This window comes from Monopterus albus, unplaced genomic scaffold (assembly GCF_001952655.1).
Source record: "Monopterus albus unplaced genomic scaffold, M_albus_1.0 scaffold2.1, whole genome shotgun sequence".
Lineage (NCBI taxonomy): Eukaryota > Metazoa > Chordata > Actinopteri > Synbranchiformes > Synbranchidae > Monopterus > Monopterus albus.
In genome coordinates, this window is record NW_018127882.1 from 3305085 (window position 1) to 3319662 (window position 14578).

The 14578-nt window shown below is 41.1% G+C and overlaps 1 protein-coding gene across 1 annotated transcript in view; it reads left to right on the forward strand.

Moving 5' to 3' along the window:
* LOC109955271 (ecto-NOX disulfide-thiol exchanger 2) overlaps window positions 1-14578 on the forward strand; it is a 164845-nt gene that overhangs the window by 100085 nt on the left and 50182 nt on the right. Inside the window, exon 5 of the mRNA XM_020591267.1 lies at window positions 8836-8967. Within this exon, the coding sequence (XP_020446923.1) occupies window positions 8836-8967 (132 nt within the window). The remainder of the gene's footprint in view (window positions 1-8835; window positions 8968-14578) is intronic.

Below are 14578 nucleotides of genomic sequence, written 5' to 3' on the forward strand. Positions count from 1 at the left end.
GTTTTTAACAGGTACTGTGTAAAATTTAAAGCGATTTAGAATAAAGTGCACATCATAAACATTGCTTATGGCAGTAGAAGAATCATTTGTGCCAAGCTTCATACTGTTTTATGTAGTGCTTCACTGTGCACATTTGAGTTAATAAGCCAGCAAATAACAATAGTTTTATATAATATAATGCTTCAGTGATTCATGGTGCATGTTCAAATTAATAGACCAGTGAATGAAAAAGACTCATAAACCTACTCTCATCCTTAATGTCTGTGTCACTTGCTTCCCAGTGGTGGTGTGTTTTTCTACCAGGTGTCGAAGAGATGCAGCACAATTATCAGCTTCCCTGTAATTGTACCAATCTTCACTGCTGTCAGTGTGGATAGAAGAATGTGCCGGCAGCCATTTTGCTAAAGGTGTTCATTAAAGTGACCTCTGTCTCGTAGAGCTCATCATTCTTAGAAACTAGTAGCGACTGTTTTGTTACATCATTAAGATCAATACTACAGTAAGTGTGTGTCTGCATCCTGCTTTTAATTTTCAGTTAGCAGTTGGTATTTATGGTTAAATTAGAGAGTTTCAGATTATTCTGTGGTGTGTTTAACCTAAAGGGGATAGGTGGAGAGAGTGAAATATTTTGCCAGAAATGAACTGTTTATCTCACCTGGTAAACTTGAAAGATGCCTGGAATGATTCAACAAAACAACCAAAATAAAGGTGTGAAAGGATGCACTGCCCTTTTCATGCACTGGAACCCTTAAATTCTCTAGAAGTTACCCATAGGGAGCTGTATATGAGAATGCAAATATCTGAGTCAGCTGACCCAGACCTTAAGCGGCCTTTACTTCACCAGCTCCATAGTACAAAGTCCACCTAAGGTCCAAGTGAGCTGGAGTGAGCCCATGAGAATACAGCAACATATAGCCCAGAGTATTCACACTGTCAGGGCAGTGTGGAAACTACACTGCTAAAATGTAGTGAGCCCAATTAAATGGCCAGTATAACCAGTAGTGGGTAAGAGTCTTAACAACACAGTGAGCAGAGAAGATTAGGACAGGTTGGCGTCTGATCTCAGGTGTGCAGGGATTTAAGTAGCAGGAGGCCCAGGGAAGAGGAAGTGGAGTGCGTAACTCTTGACTGAAGAAGAGGAGATGAAGAGGGATGGGTGCTGACAGTGGGTGCAGAGCGGTACTGGGTACGTGAGTGGCTCCAACATCACTTGGGTGTATGTGGAGGAAGTCCTGCTTCATAAACACGGCGCAGTGCATTTAGACAGAATCCATGAGGTAAAAAACACACTTCTTCATCCACAGACATGAATTTCAGTTCAGAGGCCGAGTGACTCCAGCAATCCAGAGGGACAGTAAAAAATATACTATAACTCAGTCTTTATAAGGGCAAGGTAGCGGCGTCTTCAGGAGTCAAAAACAAATTACACTGATTTTACTCACATTCTTTCAGACACAGGGCAGGAGCATAGTCAAGATACTAATCCAAAAGTCTGGTGGAGCTCGTGGTCTCTCAGGGGCAAGGCTGAGACGTAGCCAAAGTTCAGAATCAAGGGTCTGGTCCAGTTTCACAAGGGCAAAAGAGATACACGATGGCTGGAGAGTCGAGCACACAGTTAGGATGATCTGGCAGCTTCTCTGATGGATGAAGCTGCTTATAATAGGGGAAGCACAGGTGTTGTCAATCGGCACAGGTGAAGACGATTGTAAGATTGTAAGAGTTCATGACACACACAGAGCTAGTGGGCATGTCGATGATGTTTTGTCAAGTGACCAACGCAAAACCGGACTAATATGAACATCCAGCGGTGAAGAAAAACAGTCATTTACAATAAAGACACCAACAAAAAGATTCAGGAACTTCTGTCTTTAAGAGCCGGTGTCAGAATAGTCAGAGTTGTGTGCTACATGTGAGAAAGGGCAGCTCGTGACAAAGTTTGCTCCCGGTACCACAGACATTGTTCATGTGTGAAAACGGCTTTTTGAGATTTCAGGTATTAATTTAAAACTTACTTACTCTGTTTACAAGCCTTGTTATTCTGTTGTCACTGTCTTCACTGTGTGCTTCACCTCTGTACAGTTCAGATGTTATACACTTGGCACTTGGTTTCTTGTATTATAGATCCAACTGATAACCCCACATCTTATTATGTTGTGTGTTTGGATAGTATTGATGTGATAAGGTTACAGCTCTCTGAGATCTTATTTTTCTGTCTTTCAGAGAGATATCGGAGTAATCTGTTCTTGTCTGTCATGTCTCTCAGTCTGCTTAGGAAGATAAGAGTCGCGCTCCTGTCCAGGAACTCCTCTTTAACAACAGTGTCACAAACACAAGCGTCTCTGCTTCATTTGTGCAAAAATAGCTCCTGATAAGGCAATAGGAACTGAGGTTGCTTACGACAACTAATCTGCCCAGGGAAGTCTTCAGTAAGACCTCTTCCTCAGTGAGATAAACAGTGATGTCCCCTCAGCTGCTGTTTTCCTCCTTTATTGCCTGTTAAATACTAATTCCATATTTCAAAAAGTCTGTTGTGATATCAGGGGGTTTATGGCTCTGCAGTTCTTGATGTGCACTAGTGTTGCATCAGTCTTTACTTGCTATAGCCGAGTCTAATCATGCAGTATTTTTAAAAAGGGGCAACCGCAGCTATTTCAAACCCAGTGCTGAAACCCATTTTGAGAATTGAAGTTAGGCATTTAGATGTACTAGCTGAGCAAAGACTGTTGGAGTCATGACAGAGCGGCTTTATTTTGTTGGCCTATTTTTTCAGCAATATTCTTCAACCCCTCCCAGTATGGAAGATTGTTGGGATGAATGAATAAGGATCATTTTATTGTGTTTGATGTAAACATTGTAGCAACAAGAGCAGCTTTTTGTGGTGAGTGCCTTTGTGCCACATGTGTCACATCATATACAAAGCATAAGAAAACGTTTCTGCAGAGCTAGGACTAAAATATTTAAGTATAATATTCTCACTCGCTATAAAAGATCAGGGCTCAAATAGTTGCTTTGGTGTTGGATGTTTATTGACTTCACGACATTGTTGTCCAGCTTGTTTGCTGTCAGTTGCTTTGTGGTGATCAATGGATTTGATGTGCGGTGACCTTGGGCAGCTGGTCTGCTTTTGTTGAACCGGTGAAGATTGGCATCCTTTATAGATCTATATCGGTTGACAAATAGTCGTTTATGAGTGTGGGTGACTGATTGGAATACAACATGGGTCAGATATGCATTACTGTTTTTGTGTTTAGTAACAGAGTTGGAGTTTCAGTCCCCTCTGCTGTTGATTGGGTTCAAGGCAGTTTTTCCAATCCAATTTTGGAGGCAGTAATTTGATTTGACAACCTCTGCTGCCACCACTTCACTAAAGCCGTGGTCACCTCTTAGACACAAAGACATCGGATTCAATACCAGCTGTCAAAGTGCAGTGGGTTTATCTGCAGTGAACTCTGGTATCTGCATGCAGCTGGTTTCCACATTATCGAGGAAACTTGATGAGTGGTAAAAAAAAAGGCTCTATGTAATGTTTTAGTGTAGTTGCAGCATCACAGTGGATCCTCACAAATTGCTGCAACCTTCTTCAAAGCTGCAGCCAAATGCAATAGGATGGAGGTGTCAAGCCTAAGTGATCTTTACCAAAACATCCTCTCAGCCGTGCACTGATACTTTCTACCTGACAAGGTCATAAGAATGGTCTCTATCAGATCTGACAGAAAAATGTTTCTGATTTGAATAAAAACATTGTCATTTTGATCCAGGTTTTTGCAATCTAAAGGCCTATTTGGGCTGGATTTATTTCTGCAGGAGGGTTGGGTGATTTTAGCATTACCCCTGCTGTTTAGTGATTTTAATCCCATCCAGAATACGTGTGTGGGTCATTTTCACTCCTACCCCAGTATAATAATTACAGCTGTAATTACCAGCTTTTTTTTTTTCTGTGAATTGGCTGGTCCGCCTGTAATTTGAATTCCTTCCAGAGTGGATGTCCTTGTGTTTTAAAGTGGAACACTTAGTTTTTTGAAATTTGACTTTAGTGTGAAAATGGAGGAAGTGGAAAATGTTTTCACTAATGTGATCAACAGAAACATGTTAACACCAATATATTTGGAAACCAACACAAGGTTGGAAAATAAATTAAGGAGAGAAAAACCTTATAAAAGCTCAACAAATGTCCCACTGTCTTGTCAGCAGCACGTAGGATGGTAGTCAATGGTATTAGCTTTTGTTTAGTCCTCAGAATGCCCACTATTACAGATCATGTCCTGAACAGTAATTTCACAGTTTATTTCTTGTATATAGTTAATCCCATCTGAATGAGGCGTTTAGTGTATGGCGTATTGGTTTTCTGTGTCACACCAAAGACAGATGTTGGTGTGGCGAGTGGTCACCACCCATCTCCTTCTTAGCAGGAGTCACATTTCTACGGAGTTCTCTGGTTTCTGATTTCTCTCTCATGGTTTTCCCGCTGAGGCCAGGCTGTCTGCAAGCATCTATACATCTTCACTTGGTTGTCTTCTTTTCTGGTCCTAAATGAGACGTGGTGTAGTGTAACACTCAGGGCACGCTCTATTGTGTCATCCCTAATCGCCAGACCCCTACCAGTTTATCATAATTAACAGATCAAAGAAGCGGAGAAAAGAGCAGTCATGCATTATTAAACAAACAGTGTGTGTGTGTGTGTGTGTGTGTGTGTGTGTGTGTGTTAGGTATGCTAAGTACTTAAAAAATAATATAGTGATCTTCACTAGCACATTTCTGTATTTATAGTAGACTTTGATTATTCATCAGAGATAAAGTAGTACAAAGTATTCTACTGTTGCATATGTTTTATATTTGTCGTTACATTCGTCTCACACTGGGATGAGACTTATTTTTCTAGATGACCCTGAAAATTCTCTTTTGACCTACCTCCCATACTTAGAAACACACACACACACACACACACACAAACCAGCATTTAGGAGAGGATTAATGTAAGAGGCAGCCACACTCAAAGAGCAAATCTGCACTGAAGGCATTTTCCTGTGCTTTCCATTCATACAGTAAGTATGGATACTTCCCACATCCTTCCAAATGGAAAATCCCAGCTATCCCCTCCAGTACTGGTTTTTCAGACCAGCCACAATTTGAACTTGTATCTCTTCCTCTGGTTGGAGGACAATGGAATGTAATTGCTCTCATTGGTCTGCTCAAGTAGGCTACTTGGTGTTTTACACTGACTGGGGGTTTTTGCATTTCCTGCTTATGATAATGGCTGCCATCAGGTGTGTGTCTCTTTGCCATTGCTGAAAAGTTTAAAGTTTTGTTTGAGGGAGCTTCCATTTTTCTGCTTCACTGTTCTTTTTTGGCATTTTGTTATACCAGCATCACATCTGTCTATTAAGCATCCTTTGCTTTATCTTTGTGCCTCTGTCTCTCATCTTTTTAGCTCCTCCTCAGATTCACCCTCTTGGGTCTGTAATAAACCTATAGTTAGCTGTTAAAACCATGTTTAGACTAAATGGCCCCTAGTGTCTCTCTCTCTCTCTTTCTGCTTGCTGTTCGAGTTTACAGCCAATGGGCCTTAAAATGACTTAATTTCCTATCTGCCTCCTGGGGGAGCTTTTAGGGAAGCTAAAAGCTGGTCACAGCCCGCAGAGAGTGAGTATCAGGAAAGCCTTGGGCTGTGGCAGACCCCAGACAAATCAAAATCGCTATCGCTTTTATTGCCACATGCAGTGTCCACACAGAAATGTATCATGGTGATACTGATGTAGAACTGTGCACAGGGCAGTCCCTTAACAGCATGTCCACTAGTATTTGTTACCTGTTGTTATAGTTTTTCAGATTTACTGTCCTTGCTGCTCTTGAATTTCTTTTATTTTTGTCTAAGTGTTATTTGTTTCTTTTGTTGATTTATTGATTCATTATTTGGTCCATTGATGTCAGACAATAACAATGTTTCAAAAGCCAAAGCTGGCATATTCAGATTACTTAATTTGTTTAATCAACAGTTAAAAACAGAGACATGTAATATAATACAGAGGGGGGAAACAGCAATTATTCACATTTAGAAAATGAAATTAGCCTTTTTTCCCCCTTAAAAAGCTTAAATGATTCATTTCTCATCAGAATAGTTGCTGATAAATTTCTGTCCTTTGACTAATCATTGGAGAATATTTGGAGAACCGGCTGTATACTCAAAGATCACAGTTTGGATTAATTCATGGCCTCTGATAATACCCAACAGTACTATGTGTTACTTGAATCATCGAGTCTGTTCTCTGCACCTCCATCACTGTCTGGTTTGGCTCAGCAACCAAACAGGAACAGACTTCAGTGGACAGTCACGACTCCAGAAAAGGTCATTGGTGCAAGCCTGCCCTCCATGGAGGACCTGTACACCTCACAGGTCAGGAGGAGGGTGGACAAGATATCTGCAGACCCCTAACACCTGGGACACAATCTGTTTGAACTCCTCCCCTCTGGACGGCGTTACAGGTCACTGTGCACCAAGACAACCAGGCACAGGGACAGTTTCTTCCCCCCGGCTGTAGCTCTTGTACTTGTATTTGACCTCGGAATAAACAATTAAATGCTGATTAATTTGATTGTTTTAATTCCATGCAGACATTTGGCTTCCTGCAGCAAAGAAAAGTGTTCAAATCCATGTTTTCAGTCTACTAACACGTGACTCCCTCATTGGCAGCTTTGCTTTCTGGCAAGGTTAACTTAAGAGCTACTGTATGTCTGTCTATCTGTGCTTAGGTGTGTTCTTGCATGTGTGTATCTCCATGTTGCTTTTTCAGCGGCTGTTTGCTATTCCTCGCTCTGCTGTGTATGTTGATGTGATGGCGTAGGATGGTTCTTTTACCGGGAGCCAAGGCTGACTCCTGCCATCGGGTTCAGATCGCTGTACCAAATTTAAAAGCCCTCAGTGATTGACACACAGAGCTGTGAGCCTGAAATGTATAATTGATTCATGGAGGAAAGAGTTTGTTTGTGTGTTGGGATAACATGAAACAGTGGTTGGCAGTGGAGTCGATGTCGTACAGTCCAGAGAAAACCATTTGATGCATAAATGAATGGGAGCAGGGGGTCGGACAAACTGTAGGGTACATGACTCCCAGGCAGATTGTTTGTCAGCAGGGTCAGAGGGCCACTGTAGAGGTGTGATCCAGTTCTTAGCACCATGGGGATAACCTTAACCTGGTAGAACTTGAAGACTAATCTGGTTGACTATAATAATATAATTTCTTGTTTTATGTCAGAAATCCACAGATAGTTTACTGTTTTTTGGGATCTGAGAAGCTAGAAATAGTAAATATTTGACATTTTGTCAGTAAAAATGACAAAGCAGTTATATAGAACGATGCAATTCTACATAATATAACATTGTTTTTTTCCAGGCTCTTGTGGACTCAGCTGGAATGAGGGCATCACATGTCAAACCCTGAGTGTGTACCCATCCACGCTACAGTGACAACAGTTAATACTGTAAACTGTAATAACCTTCCTATAAAACGGCTCACTACCATTTGGTTCCTCCTTCATTTTAAGTCCTCAAAAGTGTCCTCAGTTAATAGGGCTGTGTTATTTAACAAGACTGTGAAGTCCTCGTCAGCAGCATTAACACAGTGACACACAGGCAGTTTTATCAGGCCTCTGTGGCAGCGACAGCTCTGGAATTAGTAGCCTAGAGAGGGAGGTAAGGAGGCAAACAGCATTATTACACATTGCCAGCTGTGTCTGAACACCAGCAATACCGCTGTAGTGGTTGTCACACATACATTTGTGCGCACGGAGCCTAGTGTTACCTCCACATTGAGCTCTGTTGCAGACCTTCTGAGGTGTGAAGTGTGTGCTGGGTGCAGCACTTCTCATTATAACAGTGGTGCTGGCTTTGGCATCAGGACAGAAGAGGGCAACTTGGCTCAGCCAGCAGTCACAGCAATTTACAGGTCTGACAGAGAGAAAGAGGGAGAATTAAATAGCATTTTGAGCTGTGAAATAGACTGCAGATGGGTAGAATCCACTGCTGGTGGATGTATGATGTGTTCATGTTTACTTTACTAGTTTTTAATTATGGGGATACATGTATTTTCTTTATTATGTAGGATTTGACAGAAAACTATGTATCTTGGGTTGTGAGGTTGAAATGATGTGCATGTGTATTTTTCATGCAGAGTTGGAGATTTTTCAAAATATTTCTGAGATTTAGTAGCAGAGTGCCAGCAAAGTTCCTGATAGCATCAGGATTTGTGCTCAATGCCATGATAATCTTGTTTTACACTGTATTATTGCCCTAGTCTGGCTCAAAAATAAAAGCTCTGATCTTTCACTGGAGTACATTTTCAATACATATACAGTATTTGGATATGTATACATGTGATACATATTATGGATTACATTTGTACATGTATTTTTTAATCTGCTTAGCAAGCAAGATTCTACATTGTGTGATTCTTTTCATACAGCTGCATTTCCAGTGGACTCTTGGCACAGGTCACCGAGACGCAAAGAGGTCAGGCTGTTGAACTTCGATGCAGAAACGGAACAAACAACATCATAATGAATAGTTTTAGATGGCACTGTTGTTGAAATCACTATGTTGTCAGAAGGGCACAGTGAGCTGCCCCCTCCTCTGCCCTCAGACAGAACATAGACTTCAAGGGAGTGTTTCCAGAGAGGAGGCAGCTGGAGATGCCTTAACAGCACCATGCTGTTAAAAACAATCTCCTTCAGTCTTTGCTGTGACACGATTCCTCTTCTGGCGTGACCCTACATGGTGATGATTTAAAGGTTACAGAAATGATACTGACTCTTCTCTCTGCCCCCTTTTTTGTTTGTCTGCAGAAGGGATCTGTAACATGACAATGGACTCCAACGCAATGACCATGCCCCTGTCAGACCCCAACGCCTGGGCGACAGCCATGAACAACCTGGGGATGCCTCCTATTGGTATGACTGGGCAGCCACTGATGCCAGGTACCACTTTACCTGAACTTCACCACATAACACCCAAATGAAACCCATAGAAGCCTTTGTGTTGGAAGTTTTTCAGACACTTCACTAACAAGCTTCATTATTCAGTTTCCATTCAGGTGACTTGTATTTTGTCATGTTAGCACCATTTTGTTGATTCCAGATACAATATGACTAATGTTTGACCAATATTCTCAAGCAAATCTACCTCTTTCTAGAAGCCTCACATGGTTTACAAGCTTAAGCATTTTCAACATTGTATTACGTAGACATATTCACTTCACAACTGTAGCTTTAGCTGCTGCTCCACTCCAGTTATAATAATTTGATTCATTTGGTTTTGTCCTTCTGGCTGTCTTCCCTTTAAGACATGGGAAAGTGTAGATTATTTAAAAGAAACACAAGAACTGTAGGAAATTTAGTGTAGGAAATAAATCAAAACTTCAGTGAGCAAGATTTTTATTCCTCTGCGCCGGCGATAGATGCAGCCGAAGGCATAATGTTCTTAGGTTAGCTGTCCTTCCGCATGTCCTTATGAATCTTGTGAACATAATATCTCAAGAACACCTTTTGGCACAAATGTCCACTTGGACTTAAATATAATTGGGTTAGATTTTGGTGATCAAAGGTCAGGGACCTCACTTCTCTCCCATTCCTATCAATTTGACTGGTTGGTGGAGGCATACATCCACAAAGCAGTATTTCTGGTTCTAGCTTATTTTAATTTTGTCATTTACAGAATGAACAGGACATTTTCATGTTATGTGACGGCTGAGTTTTAGAAATTTGTTACGTGCAGTGATACAGTAGGTTTGTTAATTGCTGTGAGGTGTGTCCCTGCCTTTTAAGATGGTATACACAGTCAGAAAGCTCTGTCTTATAGCAGCTGATACGACTGAATACATCTGGAACAAGTGAAAAAGCAGCAGGTTTTCAACCATTACAGCTGTGTGTTGCATTTATCAAAGCAGGCCAATCAAACCAATACCTCTCTAGCTGTTGTCAGTGATACATGGTATGGATTACATACAGATTCACAGGTTCCCGTGTATACAGAAATCAGTGTCACTTGATATCATCGAGTTAGAGCAAAAGTTGAGTACAACCCCAGTATTTATTTCATCACATTGAAATTGATTTCCTAATAATAATTTGATATGAAACCACTTTGGCTTTGTCAATTGAAAACATACATACTAAGATAAGATAAGAAGCCTTTGCTGTCATTGTATTAAAATACAACTTCTGTGCACTATAATTAAAACACTGGATGTTGTATGAGAACTGACTTTTCCTCATTGCTGGTCCTCTCTTTGACATTCACAAGTAACAGGCACTCTGGAGAGCTGAGCTCCCCCCCCACACACCATGACAAAAAGGTTGTTGTCACTGGTTTAATATCATCTGTTCAACAGTTTGGAGCCAATAGTTTATGGGGATTAAACCAATAACATGTCATTTATTCAATAATTCATCCTGTGCTATAACACCCTCAAGGAGCATTTTGTAAGCACAAAGTTGAGCTACTGTTTTCTGAGCTACTACCATAATATTCAGCCTTACCGCAGTCTACAGTATAACATTAGGTTCAGCTGCACCCTCCCACTCTCCATCTCAGAAGAGTTATTTTGCCATGTCTTTTCTCTCTTCAGTAGAAAGCCTTTCCCCAAAGCCTTTTATAAATCACTTCCCACTTCTTCTTAGCTGAAATGCACTTTCATATTTGAAATATGCCAGGCTTGTGTGTAGATGTGTGTATGTGTGTGTCTGAGCTTGGAGACAAACAGTCTTCCAAATGCACTTCTTGAGCAATATTAAGGGGAGCAGACGCACACACACTCGGGGCTGCCATATTTCAAATATGGTAAACAAAATGCTTTCTACTAAAAGAGGAGATACAAGTGGTAGAGGGAGAGGGGAACCGAGCAGCTGAACCAACTGTTGGAGATGAAGGAGGAGATTGGACACATCCGTCCAAGAGTCTATTTTCAAGATGAAGTAAACATTGAGGATCCCAACTTCCTCCTCTTGAACTTTATTTGTCGTGCCTTAAGGCATTTTTTTTTGACAGCAGACATTTTAACTTGTCATAGCAGGAAATGCACAGGTGTAACATCTGACATTAATGATGGCTCTGTTCTATTTTTAGTGTGTTATTAAGCAATGCTGGTGGTACAGCTTGCAAAGGAACCTGAGCCTATAAACTGGCACAAATAAGTGAAATCCAGCAGTGATGTTATCAGCTGCACCTGTGTTTGGCAAATTGAAATGTCTGCTGTGAGAAAGGTAAATGAAACTGCTTAGGTGCTTAATCAGATCAGTTCTTGCTTGCCTACAGTCATACTTACTGCCAGGTGCACATGCCAGTTGGTTTTGGACTGTGTTTGTGTAATGGGAAGGAAAAGTGCATATTCATGCATCAGTAGTTAGAATCCAGCTAATTGTTGTGCACGTTGGACTACTTCAGGCAGCTGTGTGACTGCAGAGTTGGTCGAATGAGGGTAAAAAAAAACAACAAAACTGCTGCTTTGGAGATGCTCTGATCCGGTCCTCTAGCCAACGCAGTTTGGCCCTTGTCAGAGTCGCTCTGATCCTTACGCTTGCCCATTTTTCCTGCTTCCAACATCAACCTTTAGAACTGACTGTTCCCCCCCTGCCTATTACATCCCAGCCCTTGACAGATGTTCCACTGTAATGAAATGATGTTATTCAAGATGCATTGACACATAGGCCAATATTCGCTACATTTGTGTTTATATGTGTAAAATCTTGTTTTTGAAGAATCTGCAGTTTGGATGTCTGAAAATTATGTAAATATAGCATTAAGTTGAAGACTGCTACAGGGCTCCCTACTGCAAGTGATCAGTCACATTTTGTGACCAAATTAATTGAAGGTGTGACAGATGTTTTTACAAAGGTTGCACTGGGTGTGCCTACAAAATATACAGGTTATGCACAAATGATGCTCTCTCTGTAGAAATAGTGGACAGATGTAACAGCCTCCACAAAACTGTCATCGCAACATTTATCTGCTGGCCTGTCACTCGCCCGTCTCACGAGGCAGAGACTTGGATCCACAATAACTCCAAGACGCACGTCTCCCCTTGTGGATCACCTGGAAAAACAGCTGGTGATTCCCCAACACCAGCCCAAATTACCCAGCATCTCATTTGTCTCATTACAACTGAGTCAGCCACTGTTACCCAGAGCCACATTTGGACACATGCTGTCCATCTTTTCTCCTCAGCGCTGAGCTCCTTTACACTCATCAACTGCACTTAGTCACACTGAAATGCTCATGCACTCAACAATTGACAAATAATTACAATGATAAAGTATTTCTAATGCAACTGATTGATTTAAAGCAAAAGTGAAGTTTTTCTCTCCCAGATGATCAAGAAAACTACTCCTGATATGTACATTTTAGAAATATGACTGTTTCATCATGTCTTTACACTCCAAAGGAATTTTACATATATTACTCACAGGCCTATATTTTCCACCCATGCATTTTTCACTTCAGTCAAGCCAAAAGAACTTCACTTGTTGAGCCCCAAGAGGAATATACAAGTGGGAAGAGATCCACTTAAGCACTCCTCCACTTGCATGCATTTAATTTCTCAGTTAAACTTAAGCATTAAAAACCCCCCCACTAGGTTGGCCACAAACAGTGTCCCGCTATTTTCTATAAGCTATTCACTTCTGTACACAGTGATCATTGTGTGCATTTCCTATTGGCTTTTTTCTTGCTTTCCAAACTAAGCCAATGAACTTTATAAAATCCTGTGAATGCAAAGCTCTGTTCACACACACACACACACACACACACACACACACACACACACATTCTCCTGTCACACACCACCATATCTTCAGTCCTCTCTCCCCGTTTGTCATCCAGCACTTGTTACCAGAGCACCTTGTACCTTTGAAGTAATCCAGGTGGATTAGTTATTGATTCTCCATTATGCCTGAACATCATTGTTGTCACCTTTTGGTTTCACCTCTAAACAACATAACTGCCACTCGCTTTCTCTCACACAAACTGCATCACAATATTCAAAATATCATACCTATGACAGACATATAACACACATGTCCACAGCACAATACACACCCGTATAGACACAAACACAAATGTGACTGAGCTAAATCAAAACATGTAGAAAAAGGCAAACAAAACAAGTTTGATACTGTTACTTAAAATAATTGAAATGGTTACTTATATGTTAAGGTCTAGGCTAAATCAAGAGAGGATTATGGGGGCTCAGAGTTTGGCAGTGCAAGGCAGGTCAGCTTCTCTTTAAGAAGTTGAATCAAACTACATATGTCAGAAAGTTCAGTTCTCTGTGACTCCTGACCTGAGTCTCTTCCTTTATTGTGGTCGTATAGTTCATTCTCAACCAACATTGGAGTATTTCCTACAGGCCCAATCTTACCAAATGTACTGACTGGTGGTTCTTTGTTCACCCGTGATATTTGCAGTTCCAGAAGTGAGCAAATAAATAAAATTGTGCTCAGTAGATGTTGATATGTCTGCCAAGGGCTCCAGGTTTCTAAAGTCAGTATTATTTGGCATCAGATGGCTATTTTTAAGTCTCCTCCCTTGGCATGGGGTGTGTCTGTCAGGGTGCCACCATCTTGCACCAGCAAAAGTGTTTTTTTATGTTAGTTTCAGGCTCATTCATTATAAGCTGCTGCCTGTGCCGGAGTGCTTTCATTGCACATTAGAGTTTGCCTCTGTTCCATTCACTGTTAGACTGGAATGGATTTCTCCACCACCGAGACTTTTCCCTGCCTCTGGCCAAGTGGATATATCCAGACAGACAGCTGTATAAACAGAGCACTACAGAGCCTACAATGCTCTGCAGCCTCATATAGCCTGGTGCATGGCTCCAGTGAAGAGTTTTATTTCTATAGATCGGCTGGGCAGTGGCTGTTATTTTAGGAATGTTATTATTGTATTTATATTAGTGACAGGTTTGGATAGGAGGAGACCCTGCATGAGCCAAGTTTGTATGTAATGCACAGTGTATGATTTTGGTGAGGAATTTTGTGTTTGAGGTCCAACCAGACATAGTCAGGACCTAGAAATTGTCATCTCCGATCCATATTCTTTATACATGTCTCTATATTGTTATTTTTAATTGCTGCCTATGTCTAATTTGAGTTTGTGGTGTCTATTACATATCTGTCCTTGAAAAGGAATTCCTACTGTCTTGCTCTTCCTGCGGTTTAATCCTTTTCCCTGTTTTTTTTTCTTTTGTGAAGTTAATCCTAGACGGAAAAGAGCCCTGCCCAGTGTGTGTCAGAACATGCAGTGTATTGCTGCTTGCTGCGTAGCTGTAGAGCAGGTGGAGTGCCCATGCTGACCCCTGTCCACCACTGAAAGCACCTACATCTCAATGGGCATGTGAAAGTCAGAACTGAACAGTAGAGCAATGTTTGAAGGTGACCTGGTTTTTTTTAAATTCACCTATTTGTTTATTTTTCACATCACAGCTGGGTGCTTTTGTGTGTTTATCTGGAGAAGAAAAAGGAGTCTGTGTGATGCTCTGGGCAGTGTTCGTTCATGTGGATTTTATTTTGACACGTATCACCTAGCTAAACCGTG